General features: G+C 50.4%; 1 protein-coding gene across 6 annotated transcripts in view; it reads right to left on the bottom strand.

The window, feature by feature from the left end:
- The window catches only part of LOC123759510 (major facilitator superfamily domain-containing protein 6), a 51,701-nt gene that overhangs the window by 17,193 nt on the left and 20,582 nt on the right, over window positions 1-13,926 (bottom strand). For 4 of the 6 annotated variants that reach the window (XM_069335048.1, XM_069335049.1, XM_069335050.1 and 1 more), the window contains exons 4-8: window positions 7,809-8,020; window positions 6,089-6,187; window positions 5,365-5,619; window positions 5,083-5,215; window positions 2,751-2,836 (exon numbers count right to left, since the gene is read on the bottom strand). In XM_069335048.1, the coding sequence (XP_069191149.1) occupies window positions 2,751-2,836; window positions 5,083-5,215; window positions 5,365-5,619; window positions 6,089-6,187; window positions 7,809-8,020 (785 nt within the window). The remainder of the gene's footprint in view (window positions 1-2,750; window positions 2,837-5,082; window positions 5,216-5,364; window positions 5,620-6,088; window positions 6,188-7,808; window positions 8,021-13,926) is intronic. The other 2 variants (XM_069335053.1, XM_069335052.1) reach the window with 2 other exon arrangements.

The raw sequence follows: 13,926 nt of genomic DNA, 5'->3' as shown, positions 1-13,926 counted from the left end.
TTCTAATCTAGGAGAACTGTCCCTTGACCCAGAGATTTTCTGAAAAGGAGTTTTAGTGGTAGCATAGTTCATCTGCCATCCTTTACTACTTTTGATTAAATTCCATCCACATTATTTTCATTCATGTCAATACAGTATAAGAAAACATACAGGTATATAATAAGAGGGAAAACAGCTTCAAATGGCCAATAATGGTGCCACTGAATATTTTGGAAGAAATCAGTAAATTTTGACTAAATAAAAAAGTGGATGAAATTTGTTTGCATATAAGAGAATAACTGTTTTGAAAACCGCAGCTTACGCATTAACAAAACAACAAGATGCAGTTTGAAGAGAACATGACAGGATCACAGAGACAAGAATTACAAGGTGTGGTGGTGATAATTTATCTGAAGGTCACTATGCTGTATCTTTATACTTAGTGGCTTTGATGGGGACAGAAAGCTGGCACTGTGTCAGGGTCCCCCCCCCCCCATTGCTCCTCAGGATTTTTCAAACTGAATGGTTTGTACTGAAGCCTTGCTGTATGAAGTCCTGTTGTACTAAGCCTTGCCGTACTAAGCCTTACCATTTACGGCTTAACTGGGTGGTTATCTACCAAGAAGTGATGCTTGGAGTAATGGAAATGATTTACCTAGAAACGAAGGGTAGCATAATGGTGGTGGTGACCTATTATGAAATGGAGCCTGGTGTGGTGATTACCTATTGAGAAAAAACCAGCGTTGAATGTAATGAAACGCCATTTTCTGGGTGAGACCCGGAGGCTCCCCGGAGCTTATTCAGGCTGATATGCTAATGTCAAACTTTGGCATCAGTCATGTGTATGGAGTTCTGTGGTCCTACCAGGGACCACGAGCCAGAACCTGGCTCCCTCAGAGAGGCATGGGGAGCAATGGCCTATAGAAACCCCCGTGTGGTTGGAAGCATTCTATGTCTACCATTGATCGAGTCAGGCACCCAGAAAGGTAAGCGTCCCAAAATAAACCCCTATTCTGGTGAAAATTGCCACCAAAAGCCGAACAAGTGGATAGAACTCCCTCAAAAAGAAACAAGCAAACGAGCATGACGTCGTACGTCGCCGTGCCGCTGTCTGCGCAGCTCGCAGACAGAGCCCCAGACACTCGTGCCGGCTATCCACCCTTCAGTTCTGAGGCTGGATATCAAAAGACAAGAAAAAAAAAAAAAGCCAACTGGGAGGGAGGGAGGGATGCCTGGGAACTTCTGGGTCTCACCCAGAAAATGGCTTTTCATTACATTCAATGCTGGTTTTCTGGGGGGAGCGCCGTCGGCTCCTCAGGATTATATACTGTAGTGGACTTACCTGGCACAGGAGCGGTGCTATGCCCACAAGGCGTATCACAAAATATTAGCTGTGCCTAGACAGAGCACGGAGACAAGGAATAATGACAAAAGAACGAGAGTTTAAAAAAACAGGAAGCACGGAAGAGGACCAACAAGTCCAAAAAGGACCGAAGGTTAGCCTCACAGGAAGACGACAAACATTCCAATAATGCGGGAAGAATTGAAGACCTCCCCGAACCTTCGAGATCGCACAGAAGCAAACAATATCACAAAGGCACAGAAGGCACAGTTGCACCAGAGACCAAAAGTCATGCAGAAACCCCGATAACAGGGGAACATGACCCCTCCATGACGGAGAAGTCTCGCCCCAGAGAAAAGTACCCACTGATAGGACGGAACCGAACGAACCCGAAGGGACAAGAATCTGAACCCGGGGAGGGACCGACGCCCAAAACGACGTACACAGAGGGGGGGGGGGGGGAAGGAAAAACCCCGCAACGGCAAGACCCCGCACTGAGGGTAGAAAACCCCGGCGGGGTCCAATGGGGCCCAAGGCCCTCCAAGTCAGCCCCTCCCCAACCCCAGGAACCTCCATGGCAGGCCCCGGGGCCGAGCCGTCACCCCAGCCTCAAAAGAAAAGGCCGGGGCAGGCAGAAAGATACTAAGGAAGGGAGCCCACTGGAAGACTCATACAACCTGGCTGGAGGGACAGGCTCGAATGCTTGCGTCGCTACCCCAGAAGGGGAAACCCCCGAGACCGCCCGAGTCTTAAGACACTCGAAACCCTGCCCCGACCCCAAATCCACAGACGAAGGATCCAGATGCAGGGAAGAAGGGGGGGCCAGACTAAACCACAACAGGGAAAAGACAAGGGGGTGAGGAAGGAACAAAACCGAAGCAAATAACATCCCCAAGCCTTGTCACAACAACCAAAAACGGGGCAGCCTCAGGGCTTCCGAGGAGCAAACAACCCAGCGCATTGCCACCACCTGAACTCGACGTGCAACGCCCGTGCTGCCTGCACCCGCATAGTAAGCATAAGACCAGGTAACCGAGTCACAAACAAGCAACAAAACTTGCAGGACTCCGGGTCGAAGGTGCTCCCGACCCCACAGGCGGCAGACGGAGGCAAAAACTGTGAGGGTCACCCTGAGTCAAGGGGACCGAGCAACCCTCGAACTCCAACAAAGCGAGGGGAAACTCCTAGGACACATCCATCGGACCCACGCGTCCCCTAAGGGAATTCCCACGGTCCTGAGCGTTTAACGTATCTCATGCCCAGGTAATCCCAGGCAGGGTAGGCAGGGTACTGCTAACCGGCGCCCAAGTCTACCAAACAACCTTCTAAAAACTGAACCCCCATATAGCATATCAGCCTGGATAAGCTCTGGGGAGCCGACGGGGCTCCCCCCAGAAAACAGCCTTGCATGGTGGTGGTGGTGACCTACCGTGAAGCAGAGTCTGGTGATGAGAGCAGCAGAGACAAGACAGAGGGCAGCACCCAGGTAGAAGGCGGGAGAGTAGTCCTTATAACCTATGGAGGGAAGGGAACATCACATTTTACACTACGTTCATTACACTTATTTGCTACATCCACTATTGTGTGTCACTATTAGTTATGTAATTTACCTCAGCTTTTATCCTGTAAATACACTATGTTTGTGGTGTCCCATTTTCCCCAGTACTGTATATACTTTGTCATATGATGCTTTGAAAATATTGATGGTTTTGGCCTCCTCCACCTTCTCACTTTACTTGTTCCAACTGTCTATCACTGTTTAGAAAAAAAAGAGAACTTTCTAATATATTTTTGGCACCTTTGCTTCCTTAGCTTGAATCTATATGACCTCTTTGTTCTTAAAGTTGCAGGTTTCAAGAATTCCTGCAACTTCCAGGAAAGCCCAGGACTATTACCAAATATAGCCATGAGAGCGGCATACTTTCGAAGATCATGGGCACATGGGTAGACTGCAGACTGGCTTGACTTAAAAACATTGTAGACAACCTGAGAAACACAAGCATTGCCACAGGAAACCAAGGAAACAGATCAATCTACAAAGTATCCACTGAAGCAGAATTGATGGCACAAAGGTAGAGGCAGAGAGCTGCCACTGGACATTGGACACAGTATAGGATTCACCCCCAGCCAAACTAACCGTCAAGAACCAAAAGACTCCTCCAAAAGCCAACCAACTGCTTCTTTGCCAGAAAAAGGAGCTGGCTGCAAGCAAACCAAATGCCCACCATGGCCAAAGGAACAGAAACCACCCTTCCTGAGGAAAGCATGAAGCTCCCTTACCAAACAACCATTGAGACACCAAAGATACACAGGTGGCAAGACACACAAAAACAAAGCATTGGAAAAAGAATCACAAACTAATGAGGAGACAGCCAAAAAATGAGAAGAGAAAATAAAGGCGAAAACACAGTCCAAAGACCATGCAGTTATAAGTGGCGCACGAGTAGGCTGGAGGTGAAACAAGGTGCGAGAGAGCCTGTGAAATGCTACGAAGGTAGTATAAATACTGAATTCAAGCTGCAACGCCTCCACCATTGGCGCATGATATTTAGGCGACAGTATCACTACAACAAAAGCCAAGTATGTTAACACGTGTGAAGCCAGTCCAAACAGGAGAAACTGAAAGTGGTAAGCTTGCCACCCTACCACAAAACCTAATCAATCCTTGAACCTTGGATGTATAGAGATGTTCCAATACATATCCTGGAGGTCCAGAGAGAGCATTCAAGAGTCTGCCTGTAATATGAAATAAACCCAAGGACAAAGTAGTCTTCCAGAACATGGGGCCTTCAGTCTGGAATGGGCGAGATCCTTTTTGGAACAGGTAACAGCCGGGAAACTTATCAAAGCAAGGCAGTCTTTTTGACAATACCAAAAAGAAAAGCCTGCCTGGAAAGATCTGAACCCTTAGAAAGGTAAGGACCCAACCAACTTTACTATGAAACAACCCAAAAAGCCCTCAAATCGTGAGACCAGGAGCGACTCTCGAACACTTCAAAGAAGACAACTCTAGCAATACAATGACAGTGCTAGGGAGCACACAGGGAAGGTAACCCTGAGCATATGCAGCTGAACAATTTGGAGGATGGTGATCCGGACAATTTCTTCAAAAGTTCAGATGTAACACAAACAAGTAAACGGTGTCAAGCTCAACAAGCCACAATGCAGAACTGAAAACAGGAGATGATTTTTCACCCATGGGGTTATAAACCCATGGAAACACCTAACCTCCGAAGCCATAAATACCAAAACTGTTACATTTTAAAATCCAGGTTGAAAAAATCATCAGATCGTCAGGTAAATAAACAATACAAAATACTGTGTAAAAAGTACGTTTGATAGTCAGAGATGTCAGAATTAAGAATAGTCCAGTGCAAGAGATATAAGTACTATATATATATAATGTGCTAGATGAAGAAAATGTCATAGCTAATTAATACAATTTTAAATTTAAATGAAAGAGAGAGCATTCATTGCACTACTAAGCACATCTAGATAGAGACATCGGTATCTCGACTATTGCACCCATAAAAAGTACAGACAGATCTCACTCTTGTACCCAACACCTGTGATGAAAAAAAAGTACACCTGTACTGTACATCCTTTCACTCCAGACCAGGAGTACAAGAGAGATATCATGTCTCAACCCCACATCAGAATAGATTAGAGACAGATCTGAATTTCCGCCCATCACCAGAAAAGGTTTGACAGATCTCAGTACAGTATTTCACCCCACATCAGGACACGAGCATGCTGCCTACCAACGGACGCCTCGTGCCAGTCGAGGGTGAAGCCGGCCAAGAGAGGCACTGTGGCCAGGCCGAGGATGAAGAGGAAGCGCTGTTTACCGTAGTCTCCATTGTGTTGTCTCACAATAGCCAATGTCATCGCATCCTGCCAGGATAGAAAGCGAGGTAGAGAAAATGAGTCACCATACTCACAAAAGGTTAAAAAAAAAAAAAAAAAAAAAAAAAAAAAAAAAAAAAAAAAAAAATATTACTATTATGATGACTTCATTAGAAAACCCATGATGACACACTCACCATCATAGTAAACAGAGAGTTCAAAAAGAAGGTGGCTATCATGCGAAGAACAAAGTAGATCCAGAAAGTGTTGGCAGTGGAGTCAGGGTCATCGGACACGTGGCACTGTGGCACCTGCATCACCTGGCACTTAACATGGCACTGGGAGGAGCAGGAAAGGGTGTGGTACACTTGCTGGTCGTACAGCGGGTTGTACAAAGTGTGGTTGCACTTCTCCTCCTCTCTCCATGACAATACTGTACCGTTGAGCGTGATCTGTTAGTTATGAAACTATATAATTAAACTCCCACATTAAAATAATGTTTCCAAATTTGTCTACTATTGATTCTGTCTTCAAATGCAATCTATTGCTGTCTATTCAAAGCAAAATCTACTCCTTAAATGTCCAATCCTTGCAGAAAAGACTTATTCCTCACAAAAAGGAAATGTAAATTACCCACCTCTCATTTTGTTCTTAATTCTACTTTATTTTCAATTTCCATCCCATACCTTCCTCAATGGTACATTGAATAACATCCATTAAATTTTGTATAAATTTCAGTGTTAGTTTAGTTCATTTAATATGCACCCAATACTCACCCTGTGCATGGTAGTGGAAAGGGTTACAAAGGCACATAATAGGCTCAGGAACTGAACTCCAAAATTCATTTAGTTACACAGTTCAAAGTATATGAACAACGGGTTCGAAAACAACCTCAAATTCAGTCAAAGCAAAACAAAATACCTGATCAAAGAGAGAGTAGTTGTGGCAGGTGGCGAGATCCTCCTCGTGGACACACACGCTCAGCTCCGAGGGCGGAGACACACAGTCGAACTCACACAGCTGAAGTATACATGTACTGTATGTATACTATTAATTAACTGATTAACTCTATTATAAAAATGTTGATGTTAATAACAGCACCTGTAGCTGTTGAATCAGTCATATAAGAGACATTTTTATAAAGCATTTTTAAGAATAATTAAACAATTTTTGTTTCGTGCTCTGAGAGTGAAACATCTATGGCGGACGCACATCTCCTGTGCCAGGTAAGTACGATAGGCTCACCATAGCCCGTACTGCTTGGAACTTTTTGTTCCGAGTAGCTGAATCTAAAACAACAACAATCTATGGTGGAGAAGAGAGCACTTGACCTGGGCACGCCCCTGATGTACTGTTCCCAGCTGCCAATGGTGCTAACCCCTCCGCTTGTCGCTAGTCACGTGTTTCACTTTCAATATGAAAAAGACCGCGCCTTTATCAAAGGCACTATTATTACAGAACAGACAATGGAGATTTGTATATTACAGATAATAGTTCCCTGCTACATTTATCCCACTGTGCATGCTGCTGCTATTCTTATTTAAAATTCAGCTACTCGGAACAAAAGTTCCAAGTAGCATGGGCTATGGTGAGTCCATAGTGGACTTACCTGGCATAGGAGCGAGGCTGTAACTGACTGTGCATGCCTTGTCAAGTTCTTTATGTGGGAGATCTGCAGAAATTGGTATACACAGCTCTTGCCAGAAGAAACTGGTACAAGCAGCCCTTGCCTGAAGAAACAGTAAGCACGACACCAACTGGAAATACGCCATGTTTATTTGTTCTCTGGGGCTTCTTTCCGCGGCTCCCCAAACGACCAGCCTGCTCAGCTTCAAACCTAGAGCACCCCACCCAAATCTTGTGAGCCATAAGCACCTAACGGAGCCCAAGGACCAGAATCCAGCCCCCGTCAGTAAAGGCACCATCAGATGGCAGGGAGAACATCCAATAACCCAAAAGGAAATTACAGTAGTGCCAAGACACCCACTCAAACGCCATGGCATATTCCAGCATGGAGAGCTCATCTTCAGAACATATTTGCTTTGGAGAAAGTTCAACAAAAATAATTTCAGAACTAAGTTGACTCTCATACCAGGAATGGTTGAGGTCACAGGGCTAACACTGCAAACCAGACATGAAAGAGCTGACCTCAATTTTTAAAATACTAAACAATTTGGAGAATACTGATCCAGACCACTTCTTTAACAGGTCAGATGTAACTCATTCAAAGAGAAATGGCTTCATCTCACCTGCCAAAGCTGCAAATGCCAAGACATTAAGTTAAAAAAACAGCCTGGATAAAATCAGGAAAAATGGGGGGACCTTCGACAAGCCGCTGGCTTACTATCCCCATCAAAGCCACTATTGAGATAGTGGTCCTGAGGTAAATACTTTAGTCTTGAACTTAATCCAGAACTAAACTTTTTTTTTATCAGTGTATATGCTGTACAGTATATACTGGCAACTTAAAGGCGTTCAAGTACGTACGTTTATTGAGATAATAAAATACATCTCAAAGGGATAGAGTTGCTTAGGCTATTTCTGTCCTTCAGGGGGGTATAATACTTATTACATACACAAAACAACAAGTTCTAGAAACTAAAAGATTCTAAGTTTTAATCTTAATTAAATTACAGTTTACCTGCAAAGTCAGTTGTAGCTGGGTGTTGTTGAGTTGTTGGTGACAGGTGTTGCAGGACCAGGTGAGGACGTTGCCATCAGGCCCACAGGACATCCTGATGGAGGCTCTGGGCCGCGCCGGCACATACAGCAACGCACAGTGTAGAACAACTGTCAGCACCATGTTCGCTACAACCACCTGCTTGAACCTCCCGAACCTGTCAGCCACCAGGCCTGCAACATACACGTGCACCACCTGCATGAACCTCCCCAACCTGTCAGTGTTTACCCAAGAGCCACTAACACTAGTGACCTCAATGAGAGCAGGAAGCCGGCAGCTTGTCTAAGGTTTCCCCCATTTGCCTTGATGATTTTTGCAGCTGTACTTAAACTGTTAATAGTTTTGGCATTTACAGCTTTGGTGGGTAGGCAGTTCATTGGGTTTATAACCATGTTGGTAACAAAGCATCTTCTGTTCACAGTCCTACATTGTGGCTTGTTGAGCTTGACACCATTGTTCCTTTTTTGTGTTACATCTGACCTTTTGAAGAAATTTTTCCGATCAACATCCTCCAAATTGTTCAGTATTTTAAAACTTTCAATTAAATCTGCCCTGTCATGCCTGGTTTGCAGTGTTGTTAGCCCTGTGGCCCTCAAACATTCCTGGTACATGAGTTGACTTAGCTCTGGTATGATTTTTGTTGCTCGGTGTTGCACTTTTTCGAGAGCAGCTATGTCCTTATGAAGATGAGGTCTCCATGCTTGGATACAGTAATCCAAATGGATTACTCTGGTGAGCCCTGCACCAGAGATTTATACAAGTGAATCATTATCTTCCTTCCCTTAATGTCAAAGGTATTCTTGATTATTCCAAGTGACTGCTGCTCCTACCTGCTGTGCAACTTTCATCGAGTGGTGGATTTTGACTCTACGGTCCTTTTCTTCATCAATCTGCTGTGATGTAATGCCATTAAATTTGGTAGTTGTAGTGTGGGTTGTTATGCCCCACATGCAAGGTCTTGCATTTGTCGATATTAAAAAGCATTTGCCAGCCATCTGACCATTTGTGTAGTTCATGTATACAGTATCTCTTTGTTAGGCTTCAACATCATTATCATTTCCCACTTTAATCTTTGTGTTATCTGCAAACTTGATGACGTGGTTTGTAATATTCTCATCTATGTCATTGATGTGTATGACAAAAAACCAGCGTTGAATGTAATGAAACGCCATTTTCTGGGTGAGTCCCGGAGGCTCCCCGGAGCTATCCCAGGCTGATATGCTAATGTCAGACTTTGGCATCAGTCATGTGTATGGAGTTCTTAGGCCTACCGGGGACCACGGCCAGAACCGGGCCCCCTCAGAGAGGCAAGGGGAGCAATGGCCTATAGAAGCCCCCGTGTAGTTGGAAGCATTCTATGTCTGCCATCGACCGGAACAGGCACCCAGAAAGGTAAGCGCCCCAAAACAAACCCCTATTCTGGTTAAAATTGCTACCTAATACCGAACTAGTGGATAGAACTCCCCAACCGAAAACAAGCAAATTAGTGTGACGTCACACACTGCCGCGCCGCTGTCTGCGCAGCTCCCCCCTCCCCGGGAGGGGGAAGGGGGAGCCCCAGACCCCCCGCGCCGGCTACCCACACCTCAGTTCTTGAGGCTGGATGTCAAAAACGCGAAAAACCGCCGACCGGAGGGAGGGAGGGATGCCGGGGAGCCTCCGGGACTCACCCAGAAAATGGCGTTTCATTACATTCAACGCTGGTTTTCTGGGGGGAGCCCCGTCGGCTCCCCGGAGCTAACTACCCACAGACAGAAAAAGAGGGACTTACCCGGGAGGCGGTCGTCGCTCACCCCTCAACTCGAAGCCGAGACAACTGGCTGCAACCGCCGACCCAAAGCAACACATGCCCGACGAGGGCAAGGGACATTCACAAGGTAGCGAGCAGCCAGGACCCTGTTCGACCGCCAAAATCCCCGCGCCCGAATATCAGACCAAGACATATTCCCAAAGACGGCAGCAAGAGCCGCGAACTTACGAACGTCATGGGCACGGGGATAGACCGCAGGCTGGCTAGACCTAATAACCCTGCGGACGACCTGAGAGACCCGAACCCGCGAACAGGGAAGAAGGGAAACCGGATCAACCCACAGCGCGTCCCCGGACACAGAAGCTGTGGCGCGCAAATAACGGCGAAGCGCCGCAACCGGACACAAAACATGATGCACCCCCGGCCTGACCAACCAAGCATCAACCACCCATGGACCCCTCCGGAACGCAGCAGTCTCATTCTTCGCCAGAAAAGAAGGAGACGGCTGCAAACGAACAAAACTATCACCACGACCAAAAGAGCAGAAACCCCTGCGCCGGAGGAGAGCATGAAGCTCCCCTACCCGACCCCCAGAGGCCAAAGCCAACAAGAAAAGTGCCTTGGAAAAACAATCCTGGACCGAAGGGGCCACAACGAAACGAGGAGATGAAAGGAAAGCGAGCACTCTGTCCAAAGACCAGGACGGCTCAGGCGACGCATGAGCAGGCCGGAGGTGAAACAATGCACGAGACAGCTTGCGAAACGGCGCAGACGTAACATCGATACCGAAAGCAAGCTGAAGCGGCTCCGCCAGCGCCGCACGATACGAAGCGACAGTGTTAGGCATAAGATGACGGTCCTGAAACAACCACGAGAGGAAGGACAAGACCACCCGAACAGACAAGGAGCTAACACGACGAAGACGCAAAAAGAAACGGAAGGACCGCCAGGAAACTTCATACTGCCGCCGAGAAGAAGCCCTCAGGTGGGACACCAACAAGGAGGCCACCTGATCACCATAGAGATGATGATAGACTCGAGTCAAAAAAACCATACGCGAAGACTCGAGGAGAAGATCGAACCAGCTACGTGACGTACCGGCCCGATCTGCTGAAAGAGGCGGAGCCGCGGGAAAACCCTCGGGTTCGGACACCGAGCAACCAGCGCCTGAAACCAAGGCTGGGCCGGCCACCAAGGGGCCAGAAGGACAACTCTCCCCTGGTAAGTCTCTAAGCGAGTCAGGACCTGGAGCAACAGCCGAACTGGGGGAAAGAGGTACAGGAACCCCCACCTCGACCAGTCGAGCCGAAAGGCATCGACCCCGACGGCCTCGCAATCGGGGAAGGGCGCCGCATAAACGGGAAGACGCCGCGACCACGCCGACGCGAAGAGGTCCACCTCGGGGCGCCCGAACGTCTGGCAAAGCCAACGGAAGGACTCGTCGTCGACCGTCCACTCCGTGGAGAGGGGAACGAAGCGAGACAGGGCGTCGGCCAAGACGCTGGACACGCCCCGTACGTGAACCGCCAGGAGAGCCAAACCCCGAGAACTCAGCAGACGAGTCACCCGAAGCGACCAACCCCAAAGAGACAAGGACCGCATCGAACCCCCGCGGTTCAGGCAATGAACCACCGGAGAGCAGTCCGAATGGAGCCGAATCGTCGATCCGCGGGCCACCCGAATCCTCCCCAGAGCAAACCACACTGCCGCGAACTCCCGCACCGTACTGTGAGCTCGACGGAAGGACGGATCCCAACGCCCCTGGCCGGCCTGGTGAGCACTGGTCACAAAACCCCAGCCGAGAGACGACGCATCCGTGTACACATCGAGCGAGGGCTCGGGTAGGCGCCAAGGCACTGAACCCCGAAAAACCCGAAGAGGAAGCCGGTGACGCAGCAACCGACGCAAGTCCCCCGGGGGTCGAACTCTGCGATCGCGAGAGAGGCGGAAGGGGGAACCCCGAAGGAACCAGAACAGCCGTCGAAGCCAAACCCGACCCGGCGGGTAGACCACCATCGCGAAGTTCAGGCTCCCGCACAGCCCCTCGAGCAACCGCCGGGTGACCCGAGGGCCCTCCAGAAACAGACGAAGGCGGGACCGCAGCCGCAGGAGAGACTCCGGAGGGAGAGACAAGGAGGCGGTCCGAGAGTCCCACACGAGACCCAGCCAAGTCCGAACCTGAGAGGGAACCAGATGGGACTTCCTCCAGTTCACCAAGAACCCGAACCCGGCGAGCTGGGAAAGAACCAAATCCCTGGCTAGCAAGCAAGCTGACTGGCTGGGAGCCCAAACCAGCCAGTCGTCGAGGTAGGCCAACACCCGAACACCTAGGAGACGCAAACGAGCCACCACAACCCGTGTAAGGCGTGTGAACACGCGAGGTGCCAGGTTCAAACCGAACGGGAGACAACGAAAGCGGTAACTCAGACGCCCCACTACAAAACCGAGCCAGTCCCTGAACCGCGGATGAATCGGGACATGCCAATAAGCGTCCCGGAGGTCCAGGGACACCATCCAAGCACCCGGCTCCAAGAGGAGCCGAACCTGAGACAGCGTAGTCATCCGAAAGGAGGGGCAATGAACCCAGGGGTTCAGACGGGACAAGTCCAGAATGAACCGCAGGTCCGCGCAGTCCCGTTTCGGAACCGGAAACAGACGGGAAACCCATCTGAGGGACGACGTCGTTTCGACGACGCCCAAGCGTACCCACTCCAAGACGAAACGACAGAGCGCAGGGGAAGAAGCCTGCCCCGCCAGCCCCGACCCCCCAAAGGGGGGAGGGGCCACCCAACGCCACCGCAGGCCGCGAGACACGACCCGAAAGGCCCACGAATCGTGGGACCAGGCGCGGGCGAACAGCGCAAGCCGCCCCCCCATCGCCCCGTCAAAGGGGCAAACCGCGAAAGGGCCGGCGACCCTTACGAGACCCAGAACCCCGCACAGCGCGAACACCGCGCCGACCAGACGAGGGAGGGTCCGCAGGAGGAGCCAACCCCAAACCTGACACCAGAGGCCTACCACGACGAGAGGAACCCCGAGCCCTGGCACGACCTTTCCGGGAAGACCCACCCCGGGACCCCCGGAAAACCAACAAGTCCGACATCGGACGACAAGCCGCCGACGCAGCCTGAATAAACTGCGCCACGGCCGACTCCCCAAACAGGAGAGGACAAAAAGGTGAAGAACGCCTAAGAGCCAGAGCCCAAGCAGATTCCACGGAGGAACCCAGCACCGCCTGCCGACACGCGAGACGGGAAGCATAGAACAGGGAAACCGCATCCCGCAAAATCGGCGTGAACAGCTTCAACAAGGCAGCCGACGAACGCGCAGCCGAGGACAAGGTGCCGGACCCCGGGACGGACCCAAGCGTCCCCACATCCTCCACGAGCCAATCCGAAGACAGCTCCAGGAGGGAAAAGAACCGCAAGGCCGAACACAAAAGGCCCCGAGCGCGCAAGTCCTCCGCCACGAGCGCCGCCGAAAGGGAGGGAACCTGCACATGGAGCTGAATAACGCCCACATCGCGGGGAAGGGCAGGGGCAAACAAGCACTCATTTAGGTACTCAAGTTCACCCCCCAGGAAAACCTGAAGCACCGTGGAAGCTTCCCGCCACTCCAGCGTGCGGGAACGACAGAAGGAATGCCAGGAATCCAGACCAAACAAGGGGCAGTCTGCTAGCCAGGATGACTCCGGAACCTCGTAACGGAGCCAGAAAGGGAACGAAGTCCCAAACCTGAACGTGGACGGATCCATTTCCGAGGCATAATCCGGGTCACGCAGGAGGTAAGCTGCAAAGGCCGCGCGCACCACACCAGGTTGGATGCGATAAGCCGAAAACCTCCTGAAGGACGGAACCGACGTACCCGGGGGAACACGGAACCGTACCCGGGGAGGGGCCGACACCAAATCCAACTCGTACGCAGAGGGGGGGAAAGAAAACCCCACTCCTTGTAACAATAAGCCCCGCTCAGTGGGAAGAAAAACCCAGGCGGGGTCCAGCGGGGCCCAAGGCCCCCAAGTCAGCCCCTCCCCAGCCTCGAGGTCCGTCACCACAGGACCCGAGGCCGAGTCCTCTCCCCAAGCCCCGACCCCACAAGACAAGGACGGAGCAGCCGGAAAAGCTGGAGGAAGGGGGGCCCACTGGTCAGACCCTGAAGCTTCGGCCGGGAGACAAGACTCGAATGCCTCTGCCGCCCCCCCGGAAGGGGCAACCCCCGAAGCTGCCCGAGTCTCGAGATCAAGTAACCCCCGCTCCGACCCCGAAACCCTCAGACGCTTCGGGGCCGGAAGCAGGGGCGGGGGACCAGAACGAACAGAAGGGGAAGGAC

Source organism: Procambarus clarkii, chromosome 32 (genome assembly GCF_040958095.1).
Source record: "Procambarus clarkii isolate CNS0578487 chromosome 32, FALCON_Pclarkii_2.0, whole genome shotgun sequence".
Lineage (NCBI taxonomy): Eukaryota > Metazoa > Arthropoda > Malacostraca > Decapoda > Cambaridae > Procambarus > Procambarus clarkii.
Note: the sequence above shows the minus strand (reverse complement) of the source record. Positions and strands in the feature narration are given on the sequence as shown.